Raw genomic sequence first — 16,028 nt, 5'->3', positions numbered from 1 at the left:
TTGGTTCTAAGTCTTGCAGTCATGTGTCATGTTTGGCAGTGATTGCTACTTGAAATATGGTGATCTTAAAAGTTGAAGGCATCTTAGATTTGATGAAATACAAATTGTGTGGTAGTCATTTTAGAAATTTTCTAACCAAGTTCTTAGCATTTTTATTCTCGAATCAGTCTGAAGTCCTGTTACTTGGGAGCAGTGTGTATGCATATCTCAGACTTGAAGGTTTGAGGAACTGAGTACTGTTTTCCTTTGTCTCACTGCCTTGTCACTCTTGCCAGCTAAACCAGACAAGGCATGAGAACAGTGTCATTGAATCAGTTCAAGAAAACTGTAAATAATTTTACAGGTATTTGCATGTTGCTGACCATTCTTGAGGAGCAAGCCATGGATTCACTGTTGTTGGGCTCAGACAAACAAAATGACTTTATGCAATCAATACTTCACACCATGGAGAGGCCATCAGATGGTAATAAACTTTATTTGCTAAATGCTTTTGAATACTGTGATGATGATCCACTTTTAAAATACTAGTGTCACTACAAGAATTTGAGTGTATAGTATGAAGAAAAGAAGAGTGAACATTTTATGGTTTAGGTCAAGGATTCAGAATTTTAAATTGAAAGTTTAGAGTTTAACACCTTACTTTCATAAAAGAAGAGACTGAAGCCCAGGGAAGTTAAATTAATTTTTCATGTTGAAATACCTAGTTAGTGGTAGAATAAAGACTAGAACCTATAGGAGATAAATTTCTAATGACATGATAGTTAAAATTGTGGCGAAAGCCTCCTCTGTCCCACTGTCTCCCTTTTTCCTGGTTCTCTCTTTCACTTTGGTTCTCCAGGGTTCCACTGTCTAGCACAGTAACTGCTAGCCAAATGTGGCTTTTAAATTAATTAAAATTAAATAAAATTTCAGTTTTTCAGTTCCACTAGCTCTACTTCAGGTGCTCAGTAGCCACATGTGCCTGCTGGCTACTGTATTGAGCAGTGCAAATAGAGAACATTTCCATCATCACAGAAAGTTCTCTTGGACAGAGCTGCTCAGATAGTCTAGAAAATAGGGTCTCAAACTTGTAGTCAAGTTTATTATTAGACCTCAACTTTCTTTTGCTCATGGTTATATCAAGCTGATTAGGGAGGATCTGTACATAAGTGTTTATCTTCCTTATGGAGGAATAAATCAGTACAGGTCAAGCATGTCAGATCATCTGAAAACCTAATGAATATAATTTTTTCTCCACATTCGCTTCTCTTTAGGCAACTTCAATGTGGATATAAATTCATTTGTGGGAGATTCTAAAAGAAATACATAACATTCTTTTTTTGATCACGTGTATTTTCTTCCTAGATTATGCCTGATTAAGGTTATTACTAATTTGTTTGTCAGCATTTACTCATACGTTGTTCATTTCTTTCCCTGTGCCTTGCACATATATTTCTGTCCTCTCTGTAATCCAGCTCCCATAACCTTCTTCAAAATGTGAGTCAGCTCTTTAAGAAACCTTTCCTAATTGTCTTCACCTGACAACTTTCATTCCTTATTTGAGAGCCTACTGGGCGTAGGACATTGTGTGAGCTGTGCTAGAGGATAAAATAGTTTATGAGAAGGCCTACACAAATGACTGTGATAAAAAAGGAGTCTAACAGCCCTGAGGGAAATAAAGCAGAAAGTTCTGGGGTGACTAAATAGCATTATCAGTAACTGAGTGAGTTAGAGCACTTGGCTCAGAAGAGTACTATAGATGATTAAATAGCGAAATGTTTCATGTAGAGAGGCATTCGAAATGGACTTTAAGGGTGGATAGGATTTTGATATATGATGCTAGTAGTGAAGGCATTCTGATTCTTATTTGGGAAAAAGCCAGCAATCATACCCATATGGGATATTGTTATGAGGGTGTGAAAAATAAAGCTAGAAAGAAACAATAAACTGAGATCTAAGTGCTTCAGTGAGCCCTTTGAATTTTCTTGGAAGACATTGAGGAGCAGTTGAAGCTCTTTGAGTAGGGCGATATCTTGCCGCTGCATATCTGGTAGAGAAGAGGGAAAAAACTGGAGGTGAGAGCTTGTGAGTAATGGGAATTCTTGTCAATTGAATGAAAAGTAGATAACATCAAAGCCATATATATTGAGATATGATGGATGAAGGCTGTATGTCTCTGCTTACCCATTAGCTCAGAGATGAGTCCTTCACACCAGCCAAATGGTACACACAATTCAGGATCATGCTAAACCAGAATTTCTTATATCCTGGGCATTGTTTAGATCTGTAAATACCAAGTTTTTCTTCTCTTTTTTCATCTACTTCTGTTATTTATTGAAGGATGGGAGTGTAAAGTTCTGGGAGAAGTTGAGGGGCTAGTGGGAAAGATTGTTTCAGATGTTGCAAACAGGGTGAGAAAGTTGAATGTAGCTAGGCTATCTCAATTTGTCCTCCATTAAAAAAATTTCTTGCAGAGGTGTATAGTATTGCTTGAAGAAAATGCAAAAAAATTTAAAATTTTGCCACCTTTTTAAAACCTGTCAGGCACCGCTTTAGTTTAAATTACTTGCTGCTTTGCTTTCAGTTTTGTTACTGCCCAAATAAAGAATGCTTAATTCTCAATATATTCTAGTATCTTTTTCTAATTGTTTTGTAATTCAGTAATTACTCCATTGTATTTCAGATGATAGTGTGGATCCTTTCTGGCCAGCATTACACTGTTTCATGGTGATTCTGGATCGCCTTGGATCTAAGGTCTGGGGTCAACTTATTGATCCTATTGAAGCATTTCAAACTATTATCAATAATGTGAGCTACAATAGAGAGATTCAAAATATACGGAACAGCTCTGTAAGGTTAGTTCAGTTAATGTCTCAAGATTTAAAAGTAATCTCTACAGGGAAGTCTCTTATAACTGATTTAACGATAGGGTTTTCTTTTTTTCCGCCTTCATTTCAGTAATTTTTATTTATTCTTAATATTTCAGGACCAAGATAGAACCGGAGTCATATTTGGATGACATGGTGACTTGCAGCCAGATTGTATACAATTATAATCCTGAAAAGACCAAAAAGGTATAAAGCATTTGAGTATTCAGATGACATTGTATTGCCTTTATGTTGTATAGACAGTGTTTTCTACATTATTAGTTGAATTACTGATTTTATGATATGCAGCCATTCTGAATCAGCTGCTGCATAAAGGCTTTCTGATTGAGCATATGTGTTGTGCACGGGGGAAAAATGGATTCTAACTGCAGTGTGCACACTTTGGAAGGTTTAATATTTGTGTAGTTAGGAAGGGTGGAAAGTTGATGGGATAGCGGGAGGTAAGTGACATGACTGGAAATCAAAACCAGCTAATGGAAAGAAGGCCAGAATACATGGAGATGTTGTAAATTTACCTTTTCATGAAACATTAGCCTCAAAATTGAACTATATTTTCAGTTTCTTGGGGGTACGTATATGTATGTGTAAATAAAAATAGGAAAACTGAGCAGTGCATTTTCTTGTTTACAACCTATCATGAATGGTGCTGGTTTATCTGAATGTCAGTATTTCTTTCATTTTAGGATTCAGGGTGGAGATCAGCCATTTGCCCAGATTATTGTCCTAACATGTATGAAGAAATGGAAACATTATCCAGTTTGCTTCAGTCAGATATTGGTCAAGACATGCGTGTTCATAACAGCACATTTCTGTGGTTCATCCCTTTTGTTCAATCCCTCATGGATCTTAAGGATTTGGGTGTGGCTTATATAGTAGAGGTTATTCATCATCTGCACTCTGAAGTCAAAGATGTCCTCAACCAAGCAGATGCTGTGTGTGACAAAGTCAGTGAATTTTTTCTTCTAATTTTGGTGTCAGTGATTGAACTGCATAGAAATAAAAAATGTTTGCATTTGCTGTGGGTTAGTTCCCAACAATGGGTTGAAGCCGTTGTAAAATGTGCCAAACTTCCAACCAGTGCATTTGCACGGAGTTCTGAGAAATCATCTGGAAATTGCTCCAAAGGAACATCAATGATGTCATCTCTGTCATTGCATTCACTGCCATCTAACTCTGTACAACTTGCATGTGTGCAACTGATTAGAAGTCTCCTTAAAGAAGGTTATCAGCTTGGGCAGCAAACTCTTTGTAAGCGATTCTGGGATAAGCTCAATTTATTCCTGCGAGGAAATCTATCTCTAGGTTGGCAGCTGACTAGTCAGGAAACCCATGAGTTACAAACTTGTTTAAAGCAAATTATTCGAAACATAAAAGTCAAACCACCTCCTTGTAACACTTTGGTGGATCTGACTCCTGCGTGTAAAACCCCTCCTGCATCTTATACTAAAGAGGAAAATGAACAAATAGGAAAGAAGTCTAAAAAAGACATACGCTGTCTGGAAAATTCCAGCCCAACGTTTTCTAAAGAACCAATGAAAGCTGATGCATATCAAGTGCAGGAGAGTCTATTGATCAAAGCAAGTAACACTGTAGAGGATAATGAGCAAAATTATATAAAAGACATCAAACTAGAAGACCATCTTTCAACTGAGTCATGTTTAAAGCAGAGTAGTAAAAATCTTGTCAATGAAAGAGCTCAAGATGAAGTTAAAATAAGTACAAGGAAGCAGAAGTCTGTGAAAGAGAATTCCTTACATAAACGACAGAATTGTACTTCAAGAAATGGTCCAGAAAAAGGGTGTGACAGAGGAATAATAATATCAACACGTTTGTTGACTGATTCTAGCACTGATTTTCTGGAAAAGGTATCCACATCAAATGAAGATTTCCCTTTAAAGGATGATGCTGTCAGTAAAACCTCAAAAGCAAAAGCTAAGTCACAGAAAGATGAAATCTGTGCTAAGTTATCACATGTGATAAAGAAGCAACACAGGAAAAGTACTTTGGTCAATAATGCTGTCAATTTAGAGGAAAACCGGACTGTATCTAACGTTGAGAATTTGTTTTCAAGGAAAGATATAGGAGGTCAGAAAGGGGATAGCTTTGTACACAATCTCTCTTTAGACCCTAATGGTATTCTGGATGATAAAAATGGAGAGCAAAAATCTCAAAGCAGTTTACTACTGAAAAAGAAACAATTAAAGAATGAAGAGTTAGATATTTTCTCTTCCCATGAAAAGAGTTGTCAAATACAAGAATGTCATGCTGATGATAAAGATTTGGTCTCGTTTACAGAAATGACTAATACTTTCATGAAGAAAACATCTCCCTTTAAAGATCCCATGACTGTAATTGAATCAAGAGAGAAGGAAATTAGCAAGAGTACCGATCAGGTTTCTTCTAATTTGAGAGAACAGGCCCCTAGCATCAGTCCTAATTCTGACACTTTAACAGATTCTCAGATAGACCGAGACCTCCACAAATTGTCTTTAATAGCTCAGGCTAGCGTTATTAAGTTTCCATCAGATTCAGCGCAAAGAAACTCATCCCAGCTACAAAGAAAAGTAAGAGATGATAAGAGATGTTTCACAGCTAACCAAAACAAAGTTGGAGAAACCTGCCATGAACAGGTGATTATTATTTCAGATTCTGATGATGATGATGATGGTGATGAAAGAATTCTGCGTTTTGAGAAACACACTAAACAAGATAAAATATGTGTTGAGAAAGAATGTCCAGAGCAGCATATTGCAGTAGATAATAGAAATGTGGAAAAGAAGCTAATAAAAGAAGAAGAGACACAGTCCCTTTTACAGTTTGAGGAATCTGATTCTCAGTTTTTTGAGTTTGAAAGTCCATGTGAAGTGTTTTCAGTTTGGCAAGATCAGAAACCAGACAACAAGAATTCAGTTCAAGAGGATGGAAAAAATTCATCCTTGACTCATATAGTTGATATCACAAATGATTGGGGTTATGATACAGATTATGTATCTGAAGAGGTTATTAAAAAAGTATCAGAGGGCATTGAAGAACACGCAGAACCACAGAGTACTAGTATTTCTGTTGAGGAATTTTGTGAAATTGAAGTAAAAAAACCTAAGAGAAAACAAATTGAAAAACCTATGGCTGAAGACCCTTTAAGGCCTTCATCTATCAGCAAGGAGGTCCAGCCTGATATTCTTAATGAGAAAGGTCTGACTGAAAATAATTTTAAAAGTATTGACATAAAGACTACAACTCCCAATTCAAGTATTCAGAGAGCCACCACGATTTCCCTAAAGAAATCTTCTCCGAAGCCTCATGCTTATTCCAAACCCGTTAGGAAAGTCCCACTTTCTAAAACCCCTAAGAAAACACATTCAGATGCCAAAAAAGGACAGAATAAAAATTCAAATTACTTAAGTTGTAGGACAGCTCCTGCTGTAGTGCCACCAAAGAAATTTCGCCAGTGTCCTGAACCAACTTCAAAAGTTGAGAAACTTGGTCTGAAAAAGGCTCCTCGTAGGGCATTTGAGTTGTCTCAGCGGTCTTTAGAGCATATAGGTAAGTTACGTGACCATGGCAAAACTGTTGGAGTAGTTGATACCCCAAAGAAGACTAAATTAATTTCTCAGACTTCTGTCAAAAATAATAAGAAATTGCTGAAAAATCAAGATCTGCAGTTGCAAAGGCAGATGAGATCCAGATCACAACAAAATAAACAAAGATGTTTTGATTATGAAAGTACAGATACTATGAAAACAAGGTCACGCACAGCGCAGAATTCTGACATATTTGTACCAGAATCAGCTAGGTCAGATAATAAAGGAGGAACTGAGGCAATTGCTGACAGTGATGGCAGGCAATTAATAAAATGTGCATCTTCTGAACTAGAACCTGTGAAAACAAAATATGTTTCCCAGGGGACTGATGATACTTGTCTTTTGAACCAGTGTAATTCTGTAGTGTTAAATGGAAGAATACCAACAAATGAAATAATTGTTTCTACTTCAGAGGAACCTTTAGGTGGAAGTGACCTAACAGCACATCATTTAGAGCTGGCAATTTTGAAAGAGCAAGAGCCTGAATCCAACAGTGATATAGAGGAAGATAATATATTTTTAACACAACGTGACCCTGAGGATATGGATTTATGTTCACAAATGGAGAATGGTAATGATAAACTCATTGAGGTAGTTCATGGAAAAGATACTGTTCAGGTAGAAGATGATTCTGTAAGACAGCCTCAGTTGGAATCTTTGAGTAGCACAAAATGTAAGTACAAAGATTGTGTTGAAACTATGAAAAACGAGGGTGAGTACTGCTTGAAACACTCTGAAGTTAAAGCAGCAGATGAAGATGTATTTCGTAAACCTAGCTTGCCTCTTTCTTCATCTAAACCTTGGAGACCTACCACTAAGATTTTTAGCTCACGTAGTACTTCACGAATTGCTCATCTTTCCAAGTCTTTGGAAAATACCTCAGCACTTCCACCAGCTCTAAAAAATAAGTCAAATGGGGTACAATCTATTTTGAAAGCACCACAGCCAGCCTCTCTTGTGTCTCAGAAGCCAATGGGTGAAGTCAAGAGTTTGTGCAATGTTCCTCATTCTCAGACTCTAAATAATTCCAACAGACAAGGTTACAAACTTCCATTTGGTGAAAACAAGTCTTTTTTGGCTTCCTCTCCAGTAAGCATTCTCTTGTCATCACAGTCTGTCTCTGACACCTTTGTTAAAGAGGTCTTAAAATGGAAATATGAAATGTTTGTGAACTTTGATCAGTGTGGGCCCCCAGCAAGTCTTTGTCAGTCCATCTCAAGACCTGTGCCTGTCAAATTTCAAGATTGTGGAGAATATTTCAACGTTTTTCTTCCTTTGATGATACTGAATACTTTTGAAACAGTAAGTATATGTTTTAATTGTGTACCTGGCCGGACTTTGAGTTACTTCTTTTCTTTACCATGCTGAGTTATAGAGTACTCACTTAGAATAACTGACCTCATTCTGATTTGGATGTAGTTTTTTAGATTTTCATGTTGAACAGGCATTTGTGCCACACACTGTTCTAGAAGCTGGTGATACAGAGGAAACACTTTCTTAACCTCCTGGAGCTTAGAGAGACAATTCAGAGTGCTAATGTACCAAGTCCAGTGGTAGCACAGGAGGAAAGATTTTGGATGCACAGGTAAGGGAGGGTTTCTCAGAGGACGCAGTGTCCCATCTGCACTTGTTTTAAAGTGGACCTTCCCTGAAGTTTCTTACAGTAGTGAAGGGTCGGTTATACTGAACAACACAAAGCAGTAAATCCTGAATGTCTCTGTACATCTGTCTTCCCAATTGCTTACTCATCATAGCGGCTGCTCTCTCCCTTTAACTGCCTATCTACCCTAACACATCCCATCTGGTTCTTCTTTCTTCCTTACTCCCCCTGAGTAGGATTGCCACGTAAAATACAGGATTCCCAGTTAAGTTGGAACCTCAGAAAAACCACTAAAAATTCTTTAGGGTAAGCATCCATCTGCATTTTGAGGGATGTTTTTGGTGTTCTCAAAGGAGGTAAGGGGTTGGAAGATTTTTCCTTTGTCAAATTTCTTTTAAAAAAGATACCTGAGTATGCAATAAAACTCTTAAAAACAAAACCAAGAACATTGAGGTAACTATTCATGTATTCATTCAGTTAATAGATATTTGGGTGCCCAATATGTGCCAAGTGCTATTACAGGTCTGGAACGTAAAGTGATGAACAGGATAGACAAGGCCTCTGCCTTCTGGAAGTGATCATTTCAGATGGGGTTAAGGGCTCTAGTGTGATCTAGAACAAACTATAGATTCAGAGGTCAGACAGCCTCTGTGAGCAGTGGTATTTATACTGAGACCAGTTTGGATAGAAAGAATTGACTGTGAGAAGTATATTTCAGGCAGAGTTGAATGCAAAGACATTTAAGGTAAGGTCAAGCTTAGTGTGTTGAAGGAAAGGAAATGTGTTGCACAAACGGGCAAGTCTACTACATAAGATAATCAAGTCAGTTGATAATAACTTTTCAAGATAAATAGCTGCCATGAAGCTTGAATCACTGCATCTTTAAAATGCACTTCATGTGTTTCTATCAATTTATGCCCTAAATGGTAGCCATGGTTTTAAGAATTATTTTACTAGTGTTTCTTTTCTTTTTTTTTTTTTAAGATTTTTATTTTTTTCCTTTTTCTCCCCAAAGCCCCCCGGTACATAGTTGTATATTCTTCATTGTGGGTCCTTCTAGTTGTGGCATGTGGGACGCTGCCTCAGCGTGGTTTGATGAGCAGTGCCATGTCCGCGCCCAGGATTCGAACCAACGAAACACTGGGCCGCCTGCAGCAGAGTGCGCAAACTTAACTACTCTGCCACGGGGCCAGCCCCTTTACTGATGTTTCAAAGGCATTAGAAACAACTAATTGACAAAAGATCTTAAATCTCTTGATGAAATAAAAGTAAAATATTGTTAGTATTAGAAGAATTATTTCCTTCCTACAGAAAAGTTGTTAATTCAGTCAACAGTGTATACAGTTAAATAAACTGGGGAAGATACAGGAATTTATTCATTTTGAAGCTTATTTTTTTCTTTAACCTTTGTTCTTGCTGGAAAGCACTAAAGTGCTTAGAAGCCATTCCCAGCCCTTAAATTTAGGACAGACACATATTTCTGATTTTATTTTTACCTGAGATGAGGTATTTATGTATTTATATTTAAGATTTCTTCCTTTTCAGGACATTTTTGTGGCCCTAGCCTTTTCAAAACAGAATGAGCACGAGTTCCATTTGTGTAAAATAGTCAAATACTTCTGTTAAGACCTATTATAAAAAAACACAGGCACCCCTCACTCCCTAAGTAATCATTTTTGATTCTTAATGGACCCTTTTGATACTTACTTTCATATTTCTAAATAACATGTCACTATTGTGGCTTCTTAATTTTTCAGTTTAGGCATTTTCTGTTAGTTTCCTGCTGTAGGAAGTATCCTCTCTTCCCAGCCCTACCTTCACAAACACAGCTTTCCTGTTCCCCCACCCTCACTGTGGAGTTGACTTGTAGTTTTTAGGTCAATGTTTGTTGTTGTTTTGACTATAGAAAAGGTTTCTGCAGCAAAGTCATGTAGTATGTTGTAACTATTTTTCCTAACTCTTTGTTTTCTCTGGATTTACTTTATTTACTTAAGTTTCTATATACTTTTTACTAAATTACCTTCACATTCTCTTTTGGACGTATAAATCTTATTATGATCAGACACATCAGGTAATCTATACATTTCGTCATCTTGCTTTGTGATGGTTGTCCTGAAATATCCATCATCCTCATTCTGGGGCTTCGTGTCCTTCTATCCTATGTTGGATCTCTGTCTCCTATACCCCAGATTGTCTTTCTTGGTCACTCTCTCACTTTAGTAAGACATATCCTTCAAGTTCCCTGAGAAAAGGGTGTATGGCAGGTAAATTGTTGGAAGCTTGCATGTCTTAAAATTTTAATCTTCTCATTTTCTTTTATTTTTTTTACTTTCCGTGTCATTTTCTTTTTGTTCTACTTTCTCCGAGGCCTCCTCAACTTGCAAGACATTTTCTTTTTTAAGATTGGCACCTGAGCTAACATCTGTTGCCAATCTTCTTTTTTTCCCCCTCCTTCTCTCCAAAGCCACCCAGTACATAGTTGTATATTCCACTTGTAGGTCCTTCTTGTGCTATGTCAGACGCTGCCTCACCATGGCTTGATGAGAGGTTACATGTCCGTGCCCAAGATCCAAACTGGCAAAACCCTGGGCTGCCGAAGCTGAGTGTGTGAACTTAACCACTTGACCACAGGGCCAGACCCCAAGACTATTGAATTTTTTTTTTTAGCATACTTTTAGTTTCATGGGATCCTGAATATTTCTTTTTATAGGATTCTATTCTTTTTTCATGGCATTTTTTCGTGATATTTTTGTATTATCTAAAGCTTAGTGATAATTTTAAAGTTAGTTAAAAGTTTTCCTCTCTTTGCATAGTCCTTGTTTTCCCAATTGCTTTTTTCCTTTTCATTTTAGTGTCTATAGACCTTTCATGTTAACTCCTTTCTTAAAATGCCTGATGATTTTTGGTGGTCTACTCACATTTAAGAACAAGATATGAAAAAGCAGATGGAACATTATTCATAGTAGCTAAAATGTGAAAGCAACCCAGATGTCCATCACCTGATGAATGGATAACAAAATGAGATATATATATGCAGTGGAATATTATTCATCTATGAAAAGGAATGAGCTGTTACTTGCTACTTTTACATGTTCATTGATGAACCCTGAAAATGCTTTACGTGAAAGAAGTCAGGTGCAGAGGGCCACATATTGTGTGACTGCATTTATATGAATTGTCCAGAATAGCCAAATCTATAGAGACTAAAAGGTAGATTAGTTGTTGCCAGGGGATGATGGATGGAGGGGGGAAGTGGGACTGACAGCTAATAGGTATAGAGTTTCTTTGGGGATGATGGAGATGTTCTGCAATTAGATAATGTTGATTGTTACACAAAATAGTAAATTACTAGAAACCACTGAAGTGAACACTTTAAAATGGTGAATTTTATATTGTGTGTAATATATATCAATTGTAAGAATGCTATAAGAAAATTTAAATAGTGACAAGTTAAAAGAGATGCTTAGGAAAACAGATGAAACTCATATACTTTTACTAGAATAATCCTCTTTAATATTATACTCTCGAAGTCAAATGTGATCTGAAGGGCATCTTAGCCTGGTGCACCCCAACATTAGTGTTATTCTTTAACTGTTAAGATTGTATGCTTATGTGTAGTTATGATCTATATTTTTTTATATATAAGATTTTTTTTAAAGCAGATTAGAAGCACTGAGTGAAAGGGTAGGCTTGTTGACCATTGGTGTTTTGTTGGAAAGCCCCATCCCCACCCTTATGTCAATAGCTTTAGTCTTTTTTTTCTCTTACGTCAGATTTCCTAAAGAGGAATCTTCAGATATTTTGCCTGGAAAATATAGGCCTAACTGGGAGCTGACTGTAGGATGAGGGTTGGGGACAGAGGAAAGGTTCGTAGCATTCAGCAACATTTGCTTGCTTCTCTTTTTTTCGGTACAGTATCCCCACCCTGCTTGCTGTCTCCAAGGCCAGAGACTGTTTTACCCTATCTAGAAACCAAGTGTCTATGGTTTTGTGCTGGGAGCAGAGAGGGGCAGTCTCCCTTCTGCCCTCCTTCTTCTAGATGAATGCATCAGATTGCTTACTGGTGGGAGTTCAGCCTCTTGGACTTGCTAATAAATTAGTTACTGTTCGTTCTTCTGCTTTCCAGCTTGCAGAATTTTGATACTCTATTCTCTTTCTCTGTTCTCTTTGTCCTAGTGAGTTAATCCTATTTTTAAGAATCCCTTTGGTGTTTTAGTGGGGTTTCAAGAGGAACGAAAGGAAATGCGTGTGTTCAATCTGTCATTTTTACTTTGAAATTTTCTTTTTTTCTTTTTTTAACCATATCCTTCATATATTCATTTACCTGAGATCAAAAGGGGGGGAGGAAAAATAAGAAAAAAAGGAAGTAACCATTGAATTTGAAAGTAGAGTTGTTACCTTGATGGCAAGTTTGGTGGAGTGGTTAGGACAGAAGCCGGGTGTAAAGAAGTGAATGGCAGGAGTGTTTTGAAAACTTAAGCAATGAAGGGGAGCAGAAAAAAATGAGGCAATAGTTGGATAATGATTTGGAGATGAAGGGTTCGGTTTGTTTTCTGTTTTGTTTTTTTTTAATAACCTTTATTTTTTTAGAGCAGTTTTAGATTCACTGAAAAATTGAGCTCAAAATACAGAGTTCCCATATACCGCCCGTCCCCCACATGGTTTCATTTTTTTTGAGAGAGGTCAAGGTGTATGCTGGTGGAAAGGAGCAATGGGCAGGAGAAACTGATGTAAGAAAATGGATAACTTTTGGAGATGAAGTCCTAAAGAGGACAAGAGGGATCAAGAACATAAGTCAGTGAGTGTGCCTTTGACTTTTGTAATGAAAGGGAAGACATGACATAATGGGTATGAGTGACAGTTGCTTTGTAGGTTTTGTGTTTGGTTCTATCTTCTTGTAACCTATAAGGCAAGGGCAACATTGGCTATTGGGAACGAGTGTTGCAAGAACTCCTTTTCCCCAGTGAATTAGCTATTATTTTAATAATGTAATTTTTTTATTAAGAGAATTTTCTGGACAACATAAGCATCTCATAACCAAAGGGAATGAATTTTTTGTTAGCATTTTTATGAAAATGTAATATTAAAATATTTGATCTGAAAAAAGTTAAATTACCAAATTATTAGAAACATGGAGTTTTGTAGAATAATCCATTCTCCATATTTATTGAAAAAGAAGACTGGTACCTTGTCTGAGGACACGGCCTAACTAGATAATATTTCTTTCCCCTCTGGAGTTTCTACATAGACAGTCCCGTCATCTGTGAAGAGAGTGAGTTTTATTTCTTTCTTCCCAATGAATATACCTTTTCTTGTTTATTGCATTAGCTAGGACTTCCAGTATGTTGAAAAGGCGTGGTGAGAAAGATCATCCTTGCCATGGACCTGATTTTAATGGGAAAGCTTCAAGTTTCTCATCATTAAGAATGATATTAACTGTGGGTTTTTGGTAGATGTTCTTGGTCCAGTTGAGGAAGTTCCCCTCTATTCCTAGTTTGCAGAGATTTCATCATGAACAGATATTAGATTTTGTCAAATGCTTTTTCTACATCTATTGATATGACTTTTCTTTTTTAGTCTGTTGATGTGATGGGTAACATTAGTTGATTTTTTAATGTTGAATCAGCCTGCATATGTGGGATTAATGCCACTTGATCCTGATGTAATTCTTTTTATACATTGTTGGGTTCATTTTGCTAATGTTTTGTTGAGGATTTTTACTTCTTTGTGCACAAGAGACACTGGGCTATAGTTTTCTTCTAATGTCTTTGGTTTTAGTGTTAGGGTAATGTTGGCCTTATAAAATGAGTTAGGAAATATTCTTCTGCTTCTGTGTTCTGGAAGATATTGTAGAGAATTGGTATAATTTCTTCCTTAAATATTTGGTAGAATTTACCAGTGAACCCATCTGGCCCCGGTGTTTTCTGTTGTTAATTATCGATTCAACTTCTTTAGTAGATGTAGGCCTATTCACATTGTCTGTTTCTTCTTGTGTGAGTTTTGGCCGATTGTTTGAAGGAATAGGTCCATTTTCTCTAGGTTATCAAATTTGTAGGCACATTGTTTGAAGGAATAGGTCCATTTTCTCTAGGTTATCAAATTTGTAGGCACAAAGTTGTTCATAATATTCCTTCATTATCTTTTTCATGTATGTGGGATCTATAGTGGTGTCCCCTCTTTCATTTCTGATATTAGAAATTTGTTTTCTCTTTTTTCCTTAGCCTGGCTAGAGGCTTATTAATTTTATGATATTTTCAAAGAACCAGCTTTTGATTTCATTGATTTTTCTGTCTTGACTTCCTGTTTTCAATTTAATTGATTCCTGCTCTAATTTTTATTTCTTTTTTCTGCTTACTTTAGATTTAATTTGCTCTTCTTTTTTATAGTTTCCTAAAATGGAAGCTCAGATTATTGATTTTAGGTCTTTCGTTGTAATATACGCATTCTATGTGGATACATTTATTTCCCTCTAAGCACTGCTCGTGGTACATCTCACAAGTTTTTGTAAGTTGTGTTTTTCACTTTGATTTAGTTCAACATATTTTTAAAGTTCTCTTGAGATTTTGTCATTGACCATGTGTTGTTTAATCTCCAAGTATTTTGAGATTTTTCAGCTTTCTGTTACTGATTTCTAGTTTAATTCCATTGTAGTCTGAAAGCTGACATTGTGTAATTGCTGTTTGTTAAGGTGTGTTTTATGGCGCAGAATGTGGTCTGTTTTGACAAGTGTTACGTGTGAGCTTGAGAATGTGTAATCTGCTGTTGGTAGATGAAGTCGTCATTTATATCCAGTTGTTTGCTGGAGCTTTTGAGTTAATCTCTGTCTTGCTAATTTTCTACCTACTGGATCTGTCCATTTCTGATAGAAGAGTGTTAAGGCTCCAACTAAAATCTTGGATCAATCTGTTTCTCCTTGCAGGTTTATCAGTTTTTACCTGACTTATTTTGATGCTCTGTTGCTAGGCACATGTATATAAAAGCTTATATTTTCTTGTATTATTAAACCATTTATTGTTATGTGATGCCCCTCTTTATCCCTGATAATTTTCCTTGCCCTGAGATCTGCTCTTTTTTTTTTTTTAAAGATTTTATTTTTGCTTTTTCTCCCCAGAGGCCCCCGGTACATTGTTGTGTATTTTTAGTTGTGGGTTCTTCTAGTTGTGGCATGTGTGATGCTGCCTCAGCATGGCCTGATGGGCAGTGCCATATCCATGCCCAGGATCCAAGCAGGCAGAACCCCGTGCCACTGCAGCAGAGCAGGCGAACTTAACCACTCGGCCACGGGGCCGGCCCCCGCTGTGTCTTAAATTAATATAGCTATTCTCTCTTTCTCTCTTTCTTTTTTTTTTAAATTGCTCCTTCTATTGTCTGTGTTTGAAAATATGGATAATGAGAAGTTTGCAAAAAAGCCTATCTGGCCAGTTACTGGCTATATTACCTTGGGCAAGTTACTTTAATGTTCTTCTTAGTTTCTTCAAGTGGAAATGGCATCGACGAACAGAGTGTAGTGGTATTAAGAAATGTATGTAAATTGCCTTGTGTGATAGTACTCCCTCTTTTTTTTTTGATTAATGTTAGTGTGGTTTATCTTTCTTGATCCCTTTATTTTAATCTGTAAGGTGGCTTTATATTTAAAGTGAGTTTCTTGTAGACAGCATTTAGTTGGGTCTTGTTTTTTGATCCACACTGACAGCCTGTCTAAAATTTGGTGTATTTAGACCATTGACATTTAAGGTGATTATTAACATAGGAGGATTAATTTCTGCCATATTTGTTACTATGTTGTATTTGTTGCCCTTCTTCTTTGTTCTTATTTTTGTCTTCCATGCTTTTTTCTGCCTTCGTGGTTTTAATTGAGCATTTTATATTAATTTCATTTTCACTCTTTGCTTAGCATATCAATTCTTTTTTTTTTTTTAGTGGTTTCCTAGAACTTGCAGTATATATTTACCACTAATCCAAGACCAGTTTCAGGTAACA

The 16,028-nt window shown here is 36.6% G+C and overlaps 1 protein-coding gene across 24 annotated transcripts in view; it reads left to right on the top strand.

The window, feature by feature from the left end:
• The window catches only part of SETX (senataxin), a 79,201-nt gene that overhangs the window by 14,399 nt on the left and 48,774 nt on the right, over positions 1-16,028 (top strand). For 17 of the 24 annotated variants that reach the window (XM_070251930.1, XM_070251935.1, XM_023629201.2 and 14 more), the window contains 5 exons: positions 344-463; positions 2,663-2,834; positions 2,966-3,053; positions 3,551-7,750; positions 15,969-16,022. In XM_070251930.1, coding sequence (XP_070108031.1) covers positions 344-463; positions 2,663-2,834; positions 2,966-3,053; positions 3,551-7,750; positions 15,969-16,022 — 4,634 coding nt within the window. The remainder of the gene's footprint in view (positions 1-343; positions 464-2,662; positions 2,835-2,965; positions 3,054-3,550; positions 7,751-15,968; positions 16,023-16,028) is intronic. The other 7 variants (XM_070251938.1, XM_070251926.1, XM_070251942.1 and 4 more) reach the window with 1 other exon arrangement.

The sequence above is a fragment of the Equus caballus genome, chromosome 25 (assembly GCF_041296265.1).
Source record: "Equus caballus isolate H_3958 breed thoroughbred chromosome 25, TB-T2T, whole genome shotgun sequence".
Taxonomy (NCBI): Eukaryota; Metazoa; Chordata; class Mammalia; order Perissodactyla; family Equidae; genus Equus; species Equus caballus.
The sequence above is the reverse complement of the archived record's forward strand: the minus strand, read 5'-3'. Positions and strand labels throughout refer to the sequence as shown.